This window comes from Siphateles boraxobius, unplaced genomic scaffold (genome assembly GCF_051911475.1).
Source record: "Siphateles boraxobius isolate OS27281-9 unplaced genomic scaffold, OSU_SipBor_1 66, whole genome shotgun sequence".
Lineage (NCBI taxonomy): Eukaryota > Metazoa > Chordata > Actinopteri > Cypriniformes > Leuciscidae > Siphateles > Siphateles boraxobius.
Genome location: NW_027509193.1, coordinates 17072855 through 17092439, shown reverse-complemented (window position 1 = coordinate 17092439; position 19585 = coordinate 17072855). Strand labels below are relative to the sequence as shown.

General features: G+C 38.1%; 1 protein-coding gene across 5 annotated transcripts in view; it reads right to left on the bottom strand.

Annotated features, from left to right (window-relative positions):
* cacna1ia (calcium voltage-gated channel subunit alpha1 Ia) overlaps positions 1-19585 on the bottom strand; it is a 142411-nt gene that overhangs the window by 65775 nt on the left and 57051 nt on the right. For 4 of the 5 annotated variants that reach the window (XM_077212522.1, XM_077212524.1, XM_077212523.1 and 1 more), the window contains exons 13-18: positions 18693-18780; positions 15330-15490; positions 7677-8153; positions 5747-5847; positions 2439-2562; positions 2182-2250 (exon numbers count right to left, since the gene is read on the bottom strand). In XM_077212522.1, the coding sequence (XP_077068637.1) occupies positions 2182-2250; positions 2439-2562; positions 5747-5847; positions 7677-8153; positions 15330-15490; positions 18693-18780 (1020 nt within the window). The remainder of the gene's footprint in view (positions 1-2181; positions 2251-2438; positions 2563-5746; positions 5848-7676; positions 8154-15329; positions 15491-18692; positions 18781-19585) is intronic. The other variant, XM_077212526.1, reaches the window with a different exon arrangement.

The window sequence follows — 19585 nt, the reverse complement described above, 5'->3', positions numbered from 1 at the left end:
GGAACCCCCTCTATATAAGCCACATATTTCGTTGCAAAATAGAGCAATAAGCCTGACAATGCTGTTTTACATGTAGTACATCACTTAATGTTACCCTTTTTTTTTTGTTTTTTACTGTTGTATAAAATCAATGGCACATTTGAAATCGTGTGGATATTCGGGAAACATTGCATTCTTGCTCATATAATATGATCAATATTAAAAACACTGCTGGATATCAGCCTGCATTTTGTTCGCAGATTTAGTCGCACAAACAGCACATGCGGCTCGTGACAGAACACAGACCTTCTGAGTGAATGACACTTTAATTTAAGTAGAAAATCTCAAATGAAGATCGCTGAACTCCAGCTTGTCTGTGTTTTCAGATCATACACTGCTTCATTCAGATACACTGCTTCTTCAGCAGTGTAGAGAGCGCGCACATGGTTGCCAAATACTATTGAAAAGACCGGGTAGAAAATATGTTCTTTTAACAGAAAACCTCTGATTTGGGGTTTAAATTATTGAATTCTGTCATTTGTGGCCACAGCGGATTAAACCGACACTTTCCCATTTCAGATGACAAACCAGGCTAGGTTATCTTGTCCTGTACCTCACTTGCCTAGTAACCATAGTAACGAGTGCGCACGCTATCGCTTTTTCTGCTATGACGTGGGGCGCGAGGTGCACTCAACGCTCCATGAATTTTGAACTAGCCAACATTAGTGACAGTTAATTTTGCTACGGTATGAACTTAATCCTAGGAAAGGCAAAATAATCTTTAAGACCTTTGTAACGAAATCCAAGACTTTGTATACCAAATTCAAGGCTTTTAAGGCCTTAATTTGAGATTATCAAATTTAAGACTTTTTCAATGCTTTTAAGACCCGTGGGTACCCTGATATATATACACACACAATCACAATCCAACATAGGACAAGCAGTTTGGAATAAATAAAATAAATAAAATATTCATACAGATTCACTTACGTACAACAGTCTGGGACTAAGAAAATGTAGTGTCACTTTTGAAAGGTCTATCTCTTGTTTGTTCCTTTCCTTAATAATTGATTAAGTTACATAACTGATGACCTACAAGTGCCAAGTGCTTGCAGCTGAATAGATGGGCCAGGCTGTGAGATTGACTGAATCGGAAAGAGGAAACTGGCTCTAATTAATATCATTGCTTAATTGCTTGTCATGAGAGGGCTAGCAAACGTAATACCCCACTCTCAAGAGGTCCAGAGGAGAAAGCAGGAGTGAATACTAGTGAGAAAGACAGATAGAGCGAAAGGAAAATGATGAAATGAGAGATGGATTAGAGATAAACACACACACACACACCTGATTTCCTCTTCTGGAAGATATTTGGCTAATTACTCATTCAAATGACAGTCCTTAATGTCTCCAACAAATTTGTGTTTGTGTGTAATTTGTTTAATATCTATCAAAGTTTAATATAATGATACATTATGTAATATTCCTTCATATATACGGTACAGTGGGGTCTAAAAGTGATTTATTTTATTTTATTTAAATCTCAAAGCAAAAACAAAACTTTTTGGGATTTAAAAAATAACAGAAATATTCAGCACTATTTCTAGGTCACAGAACAAATAAGCAAATTTGTCACATTGATCATGTGAGTCTTTGTACAGACGGTCAGATCATTTCTGTTGAAGCACAAGATGCTCTTTGGATTATGCTGGAGAACATGATCATCAGGTTTCAATCAAACACTTGTTTTTTGCAGCTGTCATTAAAGCAAAAGAGGGACGAATCAAATTATAAGATAATAAAATGTTAATTCACTTTTTCAATTAAACTATTCACTCAATTTTTAATTCTGATAACATAATTTGTAATGGAAAATTTGTATTCAATTAGAAAGATGAAAAACAGAAACATTTCTCACTGGTGTTTTTTTCTGAATGTTATACCTCACTGAATGTTATATGCATAACTAAATGAAAAGTTATTGTACTCCAGCAGAATTAAAACCTTTAAAACACACATGAAAAAAGGAAAAACAGTGTTAATTATTAGCAGACAGATAAAGTAGTAGATATAGTCACAGTACCTGCAACTGCTGTGAAATTATTGATCACTATATTTGTCACCATAGATCAGAGGTATGGCAGTGCATAAAGGGTGAAAAAAAAATTCAACACAACATATAATGCAGTGAATGTAAATATTTACCTTGAGAGTCATCTCCCCCACAAATATGGCTGTGAAAATGTAATTGGACACGGTAAGGAAAAGCCTCTCCTGCAGAAAGAGGAGAAGGGAGAGAGAAAGATAAAGATAAAAAAAGAGAATTTTAAAGGAAAGAGAAGAAAACGCTGGAATGTTGTCAATGCTGTGAGAATAACTCCTTGTGGACAAACGAAAATCATCAATAACTAAAACAATTGGTTAAACAACTGAATCAAAGGTCTATGGCCTCTTGGTCTTACCAGGCTACCCTGAAGAATCTTGGGTCTCTCTAGAGCCACAGTGATGCAGTTTGAGAAGATGAAGGCCAGCACCACATAGTCAAACAGCTTATGGGCTATGATTGACTGGCACAACAACCTGAACCTGAAGAGTAAGCGGGAAGTAAGGAAAAGAGATGTACAGAGTCAAACCAACTTTGTTCCAAAACATAGTGAGCTGTCCTAGTGCCTACAGCCAAACAATAACGGAACTTTACAAGCAAGCTGTTTAGAATCTGCAAGCGTGAATAGACTTGCAATTGATTTCAATAAAGTTTGATGACTACGTGTTGCTAAGCTAACAGCTCAATACTCTAATAAGCACAAATATAGACAGTAGGGGTGTTACGAGATCTCGCGAGACTAAAATGTGACGAAATTTCTCGTTGAGTGAAAAGCTGTCTTGCGATATTGCCATGACGGAGCGTGAGGGTGAAATTAGTATAGAATATGCCACTGCTACATTCACATTACGGAGCCCAACGCGGTCCCATATCCACTGTCGTTTTGCTGTTTTTATAAAAATAAAAACCATTGTAAACTTTTGTAAACGTCTGCTCTGCTCATACAGCACGAGTTGCAGTCGCACACAGGGCAGCAGGAATCACAGTTTACTGATCGCGTGATGATGGCGGATGATTCGTTGCGCAACAGAGCCGTCTGATAAATATCTAATCTTGTAGGCTGGAATGCGCGCTCAGCACCATTGCTCCCTATACACACAGAGTATATGCGATCGCGAATCCGAAAGTGAAAGTAAAACATGAGCTCCCTGATGCAAGCAAATTAGCTGAATACAATAGTCTGTCCCCCAATATCAAACCTATCTCTGGACTGTGTAGTTGTGGCTCTGGTCTCTCTTTGCACTTTGAATATTGAGAATATTTTGATTATGGTTGCAGTTATCGTTTGCACTTAATAAGACTAAGAAAAAACTTTTCCTTAATTTGAAACTTTGTTAATTTTTGTTGTTTATAATTTTTATTTCTATGTTCAATTTGGGGAAAGGAGTTCAATTAGGAGGTCACACACATCCTCAATCAGAAGTTCTGTAAGCTCATAATTAATGTACAGTAAAGTCTGAAGAGAGAAAGTGTCTCGTCACACCCCTAATAGACAGCACACACTGGAACATTTCATTCAGTATGTCAAGACTGAATCAAAGACCGACCTTGGAATATTTCATATAAACCAATATATACAAATAACATAATATATTATAATATAATATATAATAAACTACTTTTCAAAAGTCTTGGTTATTTTTTATTATTGCGAAATATTATAATAATTTAATATGACCATTTTTTTTTTAAATTCTATTTAATTTTTAACTGTGTTGGCAAAGCTGAATTTTCTCCAGTGTCTCATTATCTTTCAGAAATCATTATATGATGTTGATTTGCTGCTCAAGAAACTTCTTATTATCACAGAAAAAAAAAAGTTAAATTGTATAAATTGTGGAATCTGTGATAGTGTTTTTTCTAGATTCTTTGAGGGATTGAAATTGAAACAGCCTTTGAAATTGAAATATTTCGTAACAATATGAATGACTTTTTCGTAAATGCATTTTTGCAAAAAATATATAATCATTTTCAAATATTATATTTTGGTGTATCAATATCTTTAATTTCTAGCTTCATGTATTTTTTTTTAAATCAACACTTGAATGTATGCAAGTTCCATTCAAAAATTAACATTTTGAACAAAAAGTTGAGAAATCACGTTTTTGTCAGACTACGTCTGGATAGGATTCAGAACGATGATCAAAACATAGATGGAGTAGATCGAGTGCATCAAAACCCCCAAAGCTTCACAGTCCTACACATCATCCTGGGTCGACATTTCATTTGTAACTTTTTTATTTTATTTTATCAATCTAATGAATTCTTGCTGGATAAAAGTATACATTTCTTAAAAAAAAAAAATAAAAAAAAATAACTACAATTATAATAATAATAATAAAATAAAATCTTACTGACCCCAAACTTTTGAATGGTACAGTAGTGTAATATGATTCTCACTTCATCTGACATCTTGGATTTATTTTTTCATGGAGCTCGTTGTAGCTCACTAAGAGTTGGAACAGTCAAATATCTCAATTTTTCCATTGCAGAACAAACTTTAGATGGACATTCAAAGAGTAGACTGTTTGGAGAAAACAGACTGACAGGCAGAGGGTGGGAATAATCGGCTCCTATCTCTCTGACACCGATCAATATCCTAATCAAGCCACCCTCTAAAGAGCTGGCAGCCCATCAGTGCTATTGATTCAGGCAAGAATTGCAGAATAACTGCTGGCCGAGTTACCGTCAGGAGAGAAGAAGAGGTGTGCAGGCATCTTTCCCTCTGTATTACTTAAAGAGATCAAATCAGTGGCACTATAGGAAACAACCTGTGACACAAGCTTCCTTTTATCTGCTTAATTTCAACCTGTTCTTGGGCGTGGAGAAACTTCTAATCTTTTTTGTGTTATAATGAGATCAGGCTCCTTGAAAGACAACATCCAGCTGCATTCTCAAATTTAGCTTAGACTGACAACATTCTTACCTGACACAACCCATGATTAATTTTTAATGTGTAAGAGGGGACGAAGGTACGCGATTGCCAACGGGTTTTGCTTATGATGAGGCATGCACAAGTGCAACAACATTACTGTAAGCCAAGTATCCTTTTTTTTGTCAGCCAAACCCCTTTGACCTAGAATATGTATTTATTTGACTTGTGAGATTTTGCTATTTTTTCAATAATTTAAAAACAAATTTGTTTTGATGTTGGTTAATGGCACACAACATATTCAGGTAAATAATGTAAGCCAATAATATTTTTTTTATAGTAACCGTATTATTTGATTGTTTTTATTTTTAAATTATTTATTTTAATTTGACATTTTTATCATTTCATTATTTATAAGCTTTTCATCAACACTCAAACAGTACCCCACATTTATACAATGGCATTTATTTATTATTAGTGACAAGTTTAGCTGCAGTATTTTTGACCACATAAAAGTTAAATGCCAAGTATAATAAAAACAACACCATAATCAGATGATGGGTCAATCACATGGCAGCTAAAAAAGCAAAACTATGTGTCTTTTTATCGGTTTCTTTTTCATTGGAAATGAACTGAGAACACTTTGCATGTCATGATTACGACATAACATGTAAAACTACTGAAATAAGTTGTTTGTGAATAAGGTCAGTAGGTGAAACAGCTACTGACAGCTCTTAAGAAGAGTGTTCATGGCTATTATGTATCGAAAGAGAGTAGACAGTAAAAGGACTGACTTGTTTTGAGGTGAGAAGAGGAAGACGGACCAGTCGTCTCTGGTCTCACACCAGTCTGGTCTGTACACCTCCATCATCTTCTGGATTCGGAAACATAAACTCTGCCGACAGAAAAAGCATTTAGTTGAAAATTTGTTGGCAAAGATGAGGACTGAGATTAATTCTGCAGGATTCAGGGTGGGAGAACTTTCTTGGAAACGCATTAGTTAGTTGAAGCAGTTATGAAACGGAGCTTTCCAATGTTTCATGTCCCCTTGGTGCTGCCATGTTACTCTTAATTGCTTACAAAACAAGAGAGTCTGGCTGTAAATTAAAATCTAAAATCCTACAGCCATCTGTTAGCGTTCCTCCTCAACAGATAATAATTGGGTGATTTTCATTGTGTAGTTGATTGTATGGACAATTGGATCTGCTAATTTATGTGTACAGAAGCTTTTTTTTTCTTCTTTTCTACAGGGACAATCCTAACTCCTCTCCAGAATTCTCAGATAATCCAACATTACAGTTTAAAAGACAACTCTCATTTTTCTCAAATCTCTTTGTTCCATGGAACACCAATTTCTTGAGCTCCATAAATGACAAAAAAAATAATACAAAAAGCATAATTCCAGTCGTCTAAAACAATACACTACTGTTCAAAAGTTTATTTCTGTGATGACAAAGCTGCATTTTTAACAGAAAATACTCCAGTCTTTAGTGTCACATAACATGACCCTTCAGAAATCATTCTAAGGACCTGTTTACACCTGGTATTAAGATTACAAGTAGACAGCATTAAATAGGTCTAAAATGTATTGAGCTTGTCCATTTTCGACCACTTCCAGAGGTAGTTGAAAATGCATTTGAACAGATTGCTTTCGTAGTGTAAACGTTCATGTGGTCGAATGCATTCAAACAGCCACAAAAGAACACATAGTCTCCGCCTATTATGCATAAACATTATTGGAAGCAAGTTTCATTATCGGAAGCAATCTATATATTAGATCGAAATATCTGAAAAAGCCCATACATTTAGCCACCCATAGACCCTCCTCTTAAATAAATACGAACAAAAGTGTTTAAAAAAGGACAAAAGAGACAGATTAAAACGTGTGAACGGGAATGCATCTCCCTCATCTACTTGTGATCCGATCAGGCAAAACACATCTAAATACCAGGTGTAAACGGAGCCTAATATGTTGATCTAGTTAATCAAGAAACATTTCTTTATTACTGTCTCATACTGTTAAAGATCTGGGTGTAACATTTGATTCGTCGCTTACATTTCAATCTCATATAAGTTCTATTACCAAGACTGCATCTTTTCTCACAGTATTTCCAACCCTTCCCTGTTTAGTGTTCGGCTGTTTTGTTTCTGTAGATTTGTATATATGTACTATGTGATGCATACTAAATCTTCTTGTACAGTGACCTTGAGCTTTGGAAAAGCGCTTTATAAATAAAACGTATTATTATTATCAATGTTGAAAAAAGTTGTGCAGCTTACTATTTTTGTGCGAAACAGTGATGCATTTTTTCAGTACTCTTTGATAAATAGAAAGTTTGAAAAGAACATAATTTATTTGAAATAGACATATTTTGGAACAATATAAATGTGTTTACTGTCACTTTTGACCAAATTAATGCATCTTTGCTGAATAAAAATATTAATTACTATACGAACAGTAGTATAAATTAGCTTTGCTCAGAATACAGATCAACATTTAAGTTGCTATTCTCACCCAAACTCTCATATGGATTTAGAAGACTTGGAATATGACATGTAATCATTGGCAGCATCCGTCCCCATTCACTTTCACTGCAAGGATAAGAGCACCCAGGACATTCAACTTTTTTGGTCCAAATTCAAATGGGTTTGGAACATAATGACACTTTTTATTTATAGATGAACTATCCCTTAAAACCATTACTAGGTTTATTGGGCACTTACATAATCCAGCTCATCGTCCAGATCCTCCCTATCCTTGCGTGTATTGACCTGAGGGTAGACTTCATTGATGATTTGTGGTTGGACTGATGGTGTCTTTCCATTACAGTCCTGGTGCTCTCCAACGCTTCCCAGACCCCCAGAGAAGCTCTTCTTGCGTTGCCGGGGGTGCAGAGGAGGCAGGGCCGGTCCGGGTACCTGCAGCAGCTCCGGAAGCTCCAAAGAGAGAGCCCGTCGCTCTCTGCGTGGGACGAAGTGTCTAGACAGTAGAAGCGGATGCAGAGGAGGGGGCGGAGGAGACAGCAGGGACTCCTGCTCAGCGGGACGAGAGTGAGGGCTACGAACTCGTAAACTACCTCCACCCCCCATCCCCAGGCATCTAGAGGATCGACCCAAGCTGTTCCAACTTGACCTGCGACTCCATATACCGGGTCGTGCAGGCCGTCCCCAATTGTGGTACAGAGAGGCTCGCCCCGGACACTAAGATACATAGAACACAAGTTCATATATCAATATATGAACCCCCCCACACCGTGATTTATGAAAGCTCACACTACGAGAGTTTTTGCTTACAAAAAACTACTCAGGGAGTAAGGCGTAAAACGAGGCTGAATGTTTTAAATAAAAAATACAGTAAAAACACTAATATTGCGATATTGTCACGGGTGGTTGCAGGAACGCAGATGAAAATGAAGATATAGTACCAACACAAAGTTTTAATAACAACAATCAAAATGACAGGCAAATAGGATGCAACACACACACTTAATATAGTCGTAACCGGCCACTGAATGACGGTGAAGGGGAAACTTAATTAGTGAATACAAACAAAGTAATAAACGATACACAGCTGATACATGAGATGAATGAGGATAAACAAAGTCCATGAAAACTAAACACACTGAACATAATACTAACAGTAGTGCAAGGTGCACCTAGTGCCGTAATTGAAGAAAAAGCAAAAGGAGGGGTTGAGGGGGTTTTGGAGGTGGACGAGGAGATGGCGAAGGAATGGTGGTAGGTAGATGATGACTAACACCCAGCAGCGAAGATGACGTGTGCCTGGTGGCGCAGACCCAGAGCTCACCAGTGGCGACAGCCCACGGCGGACTCGAGGGAGGGAGGAGCCAATGTGGTGTAGTGGCTGACGACAGCTGGAGGGACGACAGCAGGAGATGAGGACGATGGATCCATAGGTGCAGACGGAGAGCTGATGGAAAGGAGCAACATCGCTGGCGCTGGAGACCAAGGCAATGCCTAGGCGACTAATGTCGAAGGCGGAGCCAGAGTACCCAAGGACTGAGGTTGAGCCTTTGTGACGGAGAACAAAGGCCACTTGAAGGGAAGCAGCAGCCGGAGCACAGAGGACGACCCGCAAGTCCGTGGCGGAATGAGAGTGAAGACTGACCAAGGGGGAGCTGGGGGGATGAGGGAACTTGGTGAAACCGCAAGGCCGAGGGTCTCAGGTGTGAGGAGCCAAGATGGAGCCAACAGGTCGATATGGAGGGGAGAGAACAGAGGCGGAGACGCAGGATTCTCTCGCACGGGTGCTACAGGTGGATGCACGACCTGTGGCTTGACGTTACAGGGACTCCCCGGATCGATGAAATGTAAAAGTTGTAGTTCACAGTGCTGTCTAGAAACAGAGATGAAGGTACCGTGTGGGATAGGGTGGGAATCGCTAACTCTTCACTGAAGTTTATCAGCCAGTCCTCTTTGTCCATCTTCACTACTCCCTCATCTGCTGATGTCGTGGGCTCACACACCTGGTCAGACACACGATGAAGCTCCACTTCCGGGGCGATGGTCAGCTCTGTCACCTTCTCTTCGAGCTATTGCTAACGCGTCGTGGCCGGCGCTAGTCTCCGCCTGCGGGTGGCTCACACGAATACTCTGAGGTCGAGGGTGGTGATTTGGGCTCTGGGTCTGGCTGTGCTCTGGACTGGGGCCGGACGCTCTCCAGACACCTAATGACGGTTTCCCTACAGTTAAGCCCAGAGGTGTCTGGGAGGTCAATTTTCAGAACAGGTTCCTCAGGGTTTTGTCACTGAAAGGGCTGGTGAGTGCAAGATGACAGAATTTAGAAGCAAAGGTCAGAAAATCTGTGTTCTCCTGAGCCACCGAAATAAGTCGAGCTCTTAAATCCATTTTGGAGGTCCAGTCATCTGTCGTGGGTGGTTCCAGGAAGGCAGACGAAGACAAAGATAGAGTTCCAACTCTAAGTTTTAATAACAATAATCTAACTGACAGGCGAACAGGATACAACACACACTTAACATAGACATGACTGGACACTGAATGACGGTAAAGGGGAAACTTTAGTGAATCCAACGAATGATATGGTAATAAACGATACAAAGCTGATACACATGAACTCATAATGACAGAAACCATGACGACCAAGGAGAGGCGGGAACTGAACATTGGAACACATGAGATGAATGAGGATAAAACTAAAAGTCCATATAAACTAAACATACTCAACATAATGGCGACGGATATATTATTACAATTGTAAAAAATATTTAATTTTTTTAAAATTTAATTTCTTCCTGTGATGGCAAATTTGAATTTTCAGCACCCCTACACAAGTCTTCAGTGTCACATGATCCTTCAGAAATCATTCTAATATGCTAATGTGCTGCTCAATAAACATTTATTATTATTATTATTATCAATGGAAACTGCTAAACTTTTTTTCATGATCCTTTGATGGATAGAAAGTTTAAAAGAACAGCATTTATTTGAAATAGAAAACTTCAAAACATTTAAAGGGTTATTTCACCCAAAAATTAAAATTCTGTCAGTATTTACTCACCCTCATGTTGTTCCAACCCCGTAAGACCTTCGTTCATCTTCGGAACACGAATTAAGATTCCTCCATACTCCTCCATAGGCTTCTTCAGGGATTGAACTTGCCGGCCTCGAAAAGTTATTAAAGACATCGTTAAAATAGTCCAAGTGACTACAGTGGCTCAATCTTAAGTTCATCAAGCGACGAGAATACTTTTTGTGCGCAAAACCCACCAAAAATAACGACTTTATTTCAACTATTCTTTTCCTTCTCTCTGGGCCTTGAGTCAGGTTACTAGTTTAATAGCGTACGCTTCTGTTGTTGTACGTCACACGCATCACACACATGACCAGCGTCGGCCAATAGTGAGCCTACGTGTGACGTAGCTCTACACAATTACACTAGTTTAACTGGCTAGAGGCCCAAAGAGAAGGAAATGAATAGTTGAAATAAAGTCGTTATTTATGTTTGTTTTTGCGTACAATAAGTATTCTCGCCGCTTGATAAACTTAAGATTGAGCCACAGTAGTCACTTGGACTATTTTAACAATGTCTTTAATGACTTTTCGGGGCTGGAAAGTTTCTTCCCTGAAGAAGCCGAGGAGTATGGAGGAGTGATCCAGCTCTCAGATTTCATCAAAAATATCTTAATTCGTGTTCCGAAGATGAACGAAGGTCTTACGGGGTTAGAACAACATGAGACACACATCCTTGTTTTTTTTCTAATTTGCTTTAGATAAACCCAGGTCATAGACAATTCAGAGAATATAGGCTACTCATCACCGATGCTCTTCGAGTGTGAATGGTGGTGAGACAAGCTGGAACTAGCTGTGGAGGTGCAACAGTTATCAAATGTTATCAACAGTTAACAGTTATTCGCATTTTGAAATCCGACTGACTTGTCCTTAGGTGTGTAGATTGTCCAGAAATAAATATTCTAAATTCTATTAACATGGTTATAGATTTTAGTATTAATCACAAAACTCAGTGTTATTTGTTTGGCATAATTAATGTTGTGCTATTACTGCCCACAGGAAGAAAATGGTAAACATGCCATTAAGTCAAGTGCACTGTTTTAAAGAGACGGCTTCAGGTCCAGGGGCCTGATGTATAAATGTTGTGTATGCGCAACATAAGCATAAAAATGTGCGTACGCATTTTCCACACAGATATCGGGATTTATAAAAAACAATATGTACGAACACTAGACCATGCATACAAACTCTTTTACTGAACTGAGGAAAGTTATGAAGTAAACAGAATGATTTAAACTATCTTTTACATTTGATATACAAATTTAGATTAAATACCCTACTCTCATTAATGGAGTTTAGGATTGAAATTTCATGAAATCATTATCCAGAGGTTACAACATTTTTTTATATTAATTTGAATAGAAATATTCGTAGTGGATGCAATGCTTTTAACACTTTTCCTGTGGCATGCAGTGTTTTCATGTTTTAACTACAGCTAGGATTACTTGGTGCATGATAAATCTGCTTTAAATCGTGTTCTAAATAGCAGAACTCATATTCTGAGAAAATATTTTTGCGCAAATAATGATCAATGATGCACACTTGACTCTGTCTAAGCAGATGGCTTAGCAACACAGATGGTAGAATGACAGACACCGAAAGACTCGCTCTGTGATCTAACGGCCCATTGGCCAGTTTGAATAAGTTCGATGAGACAGTACTGTACAAGCTCTACTGCATGCAGGTGTGCTGTTGATGCAGTGTTAAAATTGATAGCAAATTTTGATCTAGTTTTGGTCATAGCCTTATTGACTAAAATGCTATTTAGTTTCAGTCATATTTTAGTCATGAATTGTTTTAGTTTTAGTCTAGTTTTAGTTGACTAAATATCATACGATTTTAGTCGACTATATCTACAGAAGATTTAGTCAACAAGAATCTAATGGGTTTAGTTAAATTGTAATGCATCAATTAAGCATTTCTCTAAAGTTCCCAAACTTATGATATACTCCTGGAGAAAACTCTATTAACCTGTAAATATGAATGAAATTAAGGTTTAAACATGCAATACGAGACACAGATTTAACTGCTGTGACATAAAATGTCTTTATCTTAAAATTAAATAAAGCCACTTCTCATAAAGAAACAAGAACATGGTATTTTTAATGAATGATATATACATTCTTTATAATAACCTGAATACAACATTGTTCATTCTTTCAAGCAGACATATTTATTGTATAAAATAAATATAGATGAATCATTATTAAAGGACAATTCCGGCCAAAAATGAACCTAGGGCTAAATAACACATGGGTACCGAGTTGACCGTTCTCTGGGATGCGTTTTCATGATAATCGAATGTACCGAGTTTTAACGTTAGTTTTAGTTTAACCACAGTTTCGCTTATAACGCTAGTGTATGGGGCATCGAAAAAGTAAAAATTGCTAGTTAATACCACTAACAAGGCTTAAAATAGCCCCACACAAACACGGTAGCATAATGAGGATCTCTACCTGCAAACCGAAGCATTGAGAACTTTGTAAGTGTACAGTCAGTTTAATAAGAAGATACTTTATAAAGACAGTACACTTTGCGTATATAGGCAGGAGCCATCCATGGAAAACAGTCTCGACCAGTCGAACCACGAAAGCCGTGCTACGTGAGCTGAACTGTGACTATCGACCAGCACGTAGCACGGCGTTCGTGGTTCGACTGGTCGAGACTGTTTTCCAAAGATGGCTCCTGCCTATATATGCGAGTGTACTGTCTTTATAAAGTATCTTCTTATTAAACTGACTGTACACTTATGCTACCGTGTTAATGTGGTGCTATTTTGAGCGTTGTTAGAGGTATTAAAGGGGCATTCGGCAAATATTTCAGCTTAATAAAACAGTTTAGAAATCATTTGGATGGTTTAATAACCTGTTCTGGTGAGAATGGTGACTTTCCCCGCTCCCCCCAACGTTCCTAGGCGGAAAACCAACCTTGCAACATGAAGATTAACGTCCCGGTATATTAGAAAAAGGAAGTCTCGTGTTAAGCGAGAACGAGCGAGAAACACAAACTGCTTTTTGGCAATTCGACATAAACGCACACGCCGCCTCAATGTGTATGATGTATTACCCACCTCGGTAGACACAGCTCCACACGATAAAGTTGGCCGGCTCCGATAATTACAAATGCACATGAGCAGTGGTAGAAAGGGGGAGGAGGGTGCCGCAAGTGAGTTTTTTTTCCGACATTGTTGTGAAATATACATCTCAAAGCTGTAGGGGGAGCTCGTTGAGAAAACAACGCGACAACAAAAGTTGAAATCAGCGAAGAAATAGCTAGGGTTTCCGAATGCCCCTTTAACTAGCGATTTTTATTTTTACTTATTCGATGCCCCATACATTAGCTCTCTTTCGCATCATAAAGCTTTTTCAGACTTAACCATATGTCTGCTCTTCTCTTTCTCCCACACGTTTACATCTTTGAACGTTTTATGAGACATGCAGCAAGTGTGTGCCAACTTATGTCCAGTCGGGTAGATCAGCATGTTACAATTCAAACGTGAGCATCTACCAGGCAGGACATCAGCTCTGACTGGATCCCTTCCCAAATCGTCCCGCCCAAACATTTCCGTTGTTGACGAAAATGTCAAAAGATTTTCATCATAGTTCTTGTCATTCATGTTTCTTATTTAGTTATAGTCTCGTTTTCATCGGTGAAAAAACACCTTGTTGGTGTTGTGCACTGACAGAGTAGCCTAATGATAGCCATTCTCATGGTCTTACCAATATTATGAAAAACATCATTGTATTTGAATGATAGAATTTGATGGAAATTTCTAAAAATGTTTTGCCAGTGAGGTTTTGAGTCGGACAATTATTTACACTGCAATATACACTGGCCTATCTGTTTCCATTAAACAATATATAAACATCCTAAAATATATGTTTACCTTATAGGCAAAATTGTATACATTTGATTTGTGTAAAGCAAATAAAAAATACTATTTGGCCAGTGGAAAATAGTGAGATTGAGAACTCTTCTCTGAAATGTTTTTATTAAAAAAAATATATATATATATATATTCTAAAACTCAGTGCATCACGAATACTGAATGATTTTTAGCAATGTAATGTAATATTTTCCTATTGTCTCCTAACTAGGTGTTGTAAGCTCCATATATGGTTATTTCGGGGAGGAGATGCATGTATGCACAATCTTGACTAGGTTTTATAAAGGGAATTTTGCAGAGGTGCTGAAGTATGCATGGTTTTATAAATCTGAAAATTTTGTGTTTTATACATGAGGCTCCTGGTGTTTGGATTGCAGTGGTAGGCTGATGCTGTAAAGTACATTTAAGTTTATCTGATCATGGTAGTCTACTGCATCCTCCACAACCTAGCACCAAAATGTGGGCTGTATTTTGGGTGTAACCTGGTACATAATTCCTGGGGAATCTGGCTAAAACAAGACAGCACATGCAAACAAACCATGCTTTCAACTCATTCTTAGCTAATTCCCCACCAGTTAGAGCCCTTATAAAAAGCCAACCTCCTCACAAGGGCTGCTATTATTTAAGCCATTGTAAAAATAATTATGTAGTTTACAAGTTGCTCTCAGCTCTTAGAGTGCCCGCTCAACGACCCTCTGTGTGCATGCTAATATAATGCAAGCTAGACAAGTAGAGACGGCTCTCTAAGTGCTGAGTACGTGTCTTATTAATGGTTTGCTAAATGCTAATACATGCAGAGCCGATGGATAATTATTGTGTTCTTTGTGCTTTTTAAAAGGGTTTTGGATTGCTGGAGTGGTATGATATAGCTTTTGTGCCCTCTGGGTGAGTTAGACCCTGTAATGAATGGCAGGTTGACTGCAGCATGCACAATGGCTCACCAGCGTCGTCTGCTCCAGGCTAGCCCTGCCCAGAGAGCTCACGCTGCTCTTGCGGGAACCCAAGGAAAAGCTCTGCCTTTCAGATGAGTACAAGACTCTGGCGCTGGGTGCAGGTGCCAAATCCAGATGCCCATTAGGGGTCAAAGTGGAAATCTTGGGATCTGCACAAACAAACATGCCAAAACTGATTAGATCACAAAAACATCAGAAGGCTAACTTCAAACACTTGCACAATAAGTTGAAAAACAATTTATTTTGTGTTTGTGGTGTGCCATAAACACATATTAAAGTTTCAAGTTTCTGTGATTTCTAGTATCTCTAAACCCTCCTCTCATGCCAGGCGACACTGGTGGGGGCATGTAGGTTTGTCTTCTGTCTGTGTAGAGCTTCAGTGTGTACATGCATTATTCATAATGTCATGTCCTCAGATCTCACAGCACCATGATTTTCTTCACCACATATTAATGAGACATTTCAATGCATCGTTCACGGTAGTCATGGACCATCGGCCATCGAGAGCACTAAAAGAATTCCCTGTGAACTGGCAAATGATTTGGCCCGCTGCCCTGTGTGTGTTTTTGTTTTTAATTATTACTATTTTATATCATTGCCCTCCCAATGTATTGCCTTCCCAATGTACCAAAGTGATCATTTCCGAATTCAGCATTCAATCATAAATTAATAATAAATAATGAAATTGTTAATCTTGACTGGCAACGGTACGATCCGGTTCAAGTCTGCTCAGCGCCTCTTCCAAACAGTTTCCAATAGAGTAATCAAAGTGAGGGAGTTGAGGATGATGAGGAAATGTGGCCAAAGCTATAGGAAGCTAGCAATTGTTAGCATTTGGGCAGCAAACCATTACTACTGTCAGTCAAAAAACTGTATTCATCACTATTATGTATTGTAAAGTTACATTAGTAATTTAGCAGACATGGTATAGTCCTTATGCACCAGAGAAACGAAGGCGCCGCCATCTTTAGAATATTGTCTTTGAACTTCCGTTTTTGTGTTCGCTCTGTATATTTCTATGGCATCGGAGTCCAGGAGTAATTAGCTGGTGAAGTTGATTTACTTATTGTAGAGTTAACGAAAGTTATCATGAGCATTGTAATGTTTATCATAAGCATTGTAAAGCATATGTCTTAACAAATGGACCTTGGAAACGAGCCATTCATTCATAGCTACGCAAGATCGCTGTGAAAATACAGACCGGAAGTCAAAAGAAAACGAGCTCAGCGCTGAAAAGGGGCGTGGCTACATAAGGTCTATAGTATAGCTAGGGAGGGAGCTATGGCAGAAAACAGCACAAAAATATGAGTCATCATATTAATGCATAATAATTAAGGACATTTTGAAAATTTGTTTAACTATATTTGTATGAAATATAGTTTTGTTAAATCTTGGGTATTTAAATAATTCTAAGATGAAAAACAGCATCAACACATTGCCCTAAATCCGTGTATGTCACGTGTCTGTCCTGTCCTGTCTTGTATTGCACTTGGGTGTCTTTGTTATGTTGGGCCATGTGCTCTTGTTATTGTTTGATCCCTCCCCCTTGTTACCTGATTAGTGTTTGAGTTCTTCCACTTGTTCACTCTTGATTTGTTCCCTTTTTAAGTCTCCTCTTGTTTGCAGTCTTTGTCGGATCGTTGTCATATGTTTTCCCAGTTTCTGTGTGATGGTCTTCGTGTTCAGAGTCAGTGTTTGTTCTTCAAGTTCAGTTTTTGTTTAATGTCTTATTTATTGTGTTTTTCCCCCTTGTGGGTTTTTGCTTTGTGTTTTGTTTTCTTTTGTTAATAAATCATCCGTTGCTGCACTTGAGTCCTCCTCTCCACTTTTTGTAACTGTAACGTGACAGTGTATAATTTGTTCAGTTGTTTTTTTATTTAATATTGAACGTAGAAAAATGAGAAAACCGTTCCTTTTTTTTTTTTAAAACGAAATACAAGAATTCAGCTGGATTTTTAGTTTTGCGTTCTGAGGTAGAAAAATAAATAAACAGCTTGAATATTCAATTTCTACATGTGGGCGGGAATGAAACGCCCCTTTCCTCTGATTTGTCAGCCGAAGATCAAACTGCAGTTCTTTCTCAGTTCCGCACAGCAGAATAAGAGTATGGATTCTTATCTCGTTTATTGCAACTACATTTTATCTTTTTCTTATCAAACAACCAGACTAACGAATGGCTCGACACAACCCATACCGGGGAAGAGCCTAGATAGGGCTTTCTTCTGTGTAGACCAGCAGTTCTCAAGTGCCCAGGGAGTCCGTGAAATAATTTGCTATTTTCTGGACTGTAAAGTCAGTTTTTTTTATTTTTTTTATCATGAAGCAAGCTGTGATTTATTCCTCAGTGACTTAGGCCTATATAATGCATTTTATTTCAAATAATCTAAATGTTGACTTTCAAAATTAGGCGCGACCTGAAGGCGAAAAAAAAAAACTGTTCAAACGTTTGGAGTCGGTAAGACTGAAAAAATTCTCTCACATTCTGCTCAACAAGGCTGCATTTATTTAATCAAAAATATAGTAGAGCAGTAATATTGTAAAAATATTATTACAATTTAAAATAATTTAAGTATATTTAGAAATGTAGTTTATTTCTGTGAGAACTTCAGTCTTCAGTGTCACATGATCCTTCAGAAATCCTTATAATATGATGATTTGATGGTCAGTTATTATCAATGTTGAAAATTGAATGCATCCTTGCTGAATTAATTAAAGCTGTGGTCTGTAACTTTTTTGTTTTCAAAATTCACAAAATTTATATAATAAGCGAGTACATCATAAATCCATTTTCCTAACCGTGTTTTTGTTGTATTATCCTGAATCACCACGGTACACCTATAATAAGAGTCTATATTTGGACTAATTTAGGCTGGTATGGGTCGTACCACTGTGGAGTAGCCAAGTACCTGCGAGTCTCGTCATAGACATAAACAGAGAGAAGTAGTTCCAGCTACAATGTTCTTCCGCAACAAGCATGCAGTTCTGTTTATTAACCACTAGAGCGCCAAAAGTTATGGACTGCAGCTTTAATTAATTTCTATTAAAAAAAATCTTACTGAGCCCAAACCTTTGAACAGTACAGGACTAAATGACTTGGTCTGACTAATTCAAAACACTGGAATTCAAAACACTAGAGGCTTACTGTATGAATATTAATTCAACATGTAACTGACCATAGCGCAAACATATCATTTAGATAATTTGGAAGGGAGTTCTGAACCTCAAAATACGGTTTCTGCTCAGAATGAACCAAAATGAAAAACCACAGTATTTCCCAGAAGGTTTAGAAACACACAGGAAAACACAGCTGTGCTTTAATAACACTTCTTCAATTATTCCACAGCTCAGTACCTGACAGCTGGAGCGAGTCCTTTTTCTCTGTTTCTTCTAAGTTACAAGAGGATCTGTCATCATCCGAGTAGGAACGGTTAGCATCGCCCTGTTTCAGACAGAAAAAAAAAAAAAAAAAAAAACAGGGACACAAGTTCAAAACGACACAAGAAAAAAAGTAAGGTTGAGTTATGAAGCAAATACTGATTAAGTCCATTCATACAGCACAGATTTCACTTTTAAAGTGAGGTTGGTTATAAAACATGCTTTTCAATTAACCATACTTTCCACTGCAAAATAGGGTTAACAATGGTATTCTAGTGCTGTGTGAACCATAGACAAATAAAAGACGAGTGTGAGGGACAGAATTTCTCTTGTAAAATAACTAAACAGCCATAAGCATTTTATAATAGACATGTCATCTTGTTACCCTCCCTCTGAAAGTCAGTTGCATTTGCTCTAGTTCCCCATTCAGCCTCACATTGTGCCTCAGATCTAGACCATAACCTGGAGGCTCAATTCTACAAGGTCCCTGGAGAGATAACCTACTCCTGCAGACTGGATACTTGCCCGTGAAACCCTATTTATACAAGCAAGCACATTGAAAATATATTCACCGGCAAGAACAACAAAAGCCTTTGGAAAAATGCCCCAGGACAGCGGTAAGATATTAGAGCCATGGCATGTTCTTGCTATCATTTTGTTGCTGAACACCCACACAAATTTGACCTTGTTAAGAAAAGCATCACAGCCACCAGATGCTTTTTCAGGAGAACGTATTCAAATAACCTCATTGGGGGTGAATTTTTTATATTCAGCAACTAAACCTGAAAGGTATTGGACCTGTTAGATCTGGGATTGCTTTGTGCGTCAACCAAAACACTCAATTACCCAGATGCCCTAAGGTGAGTACC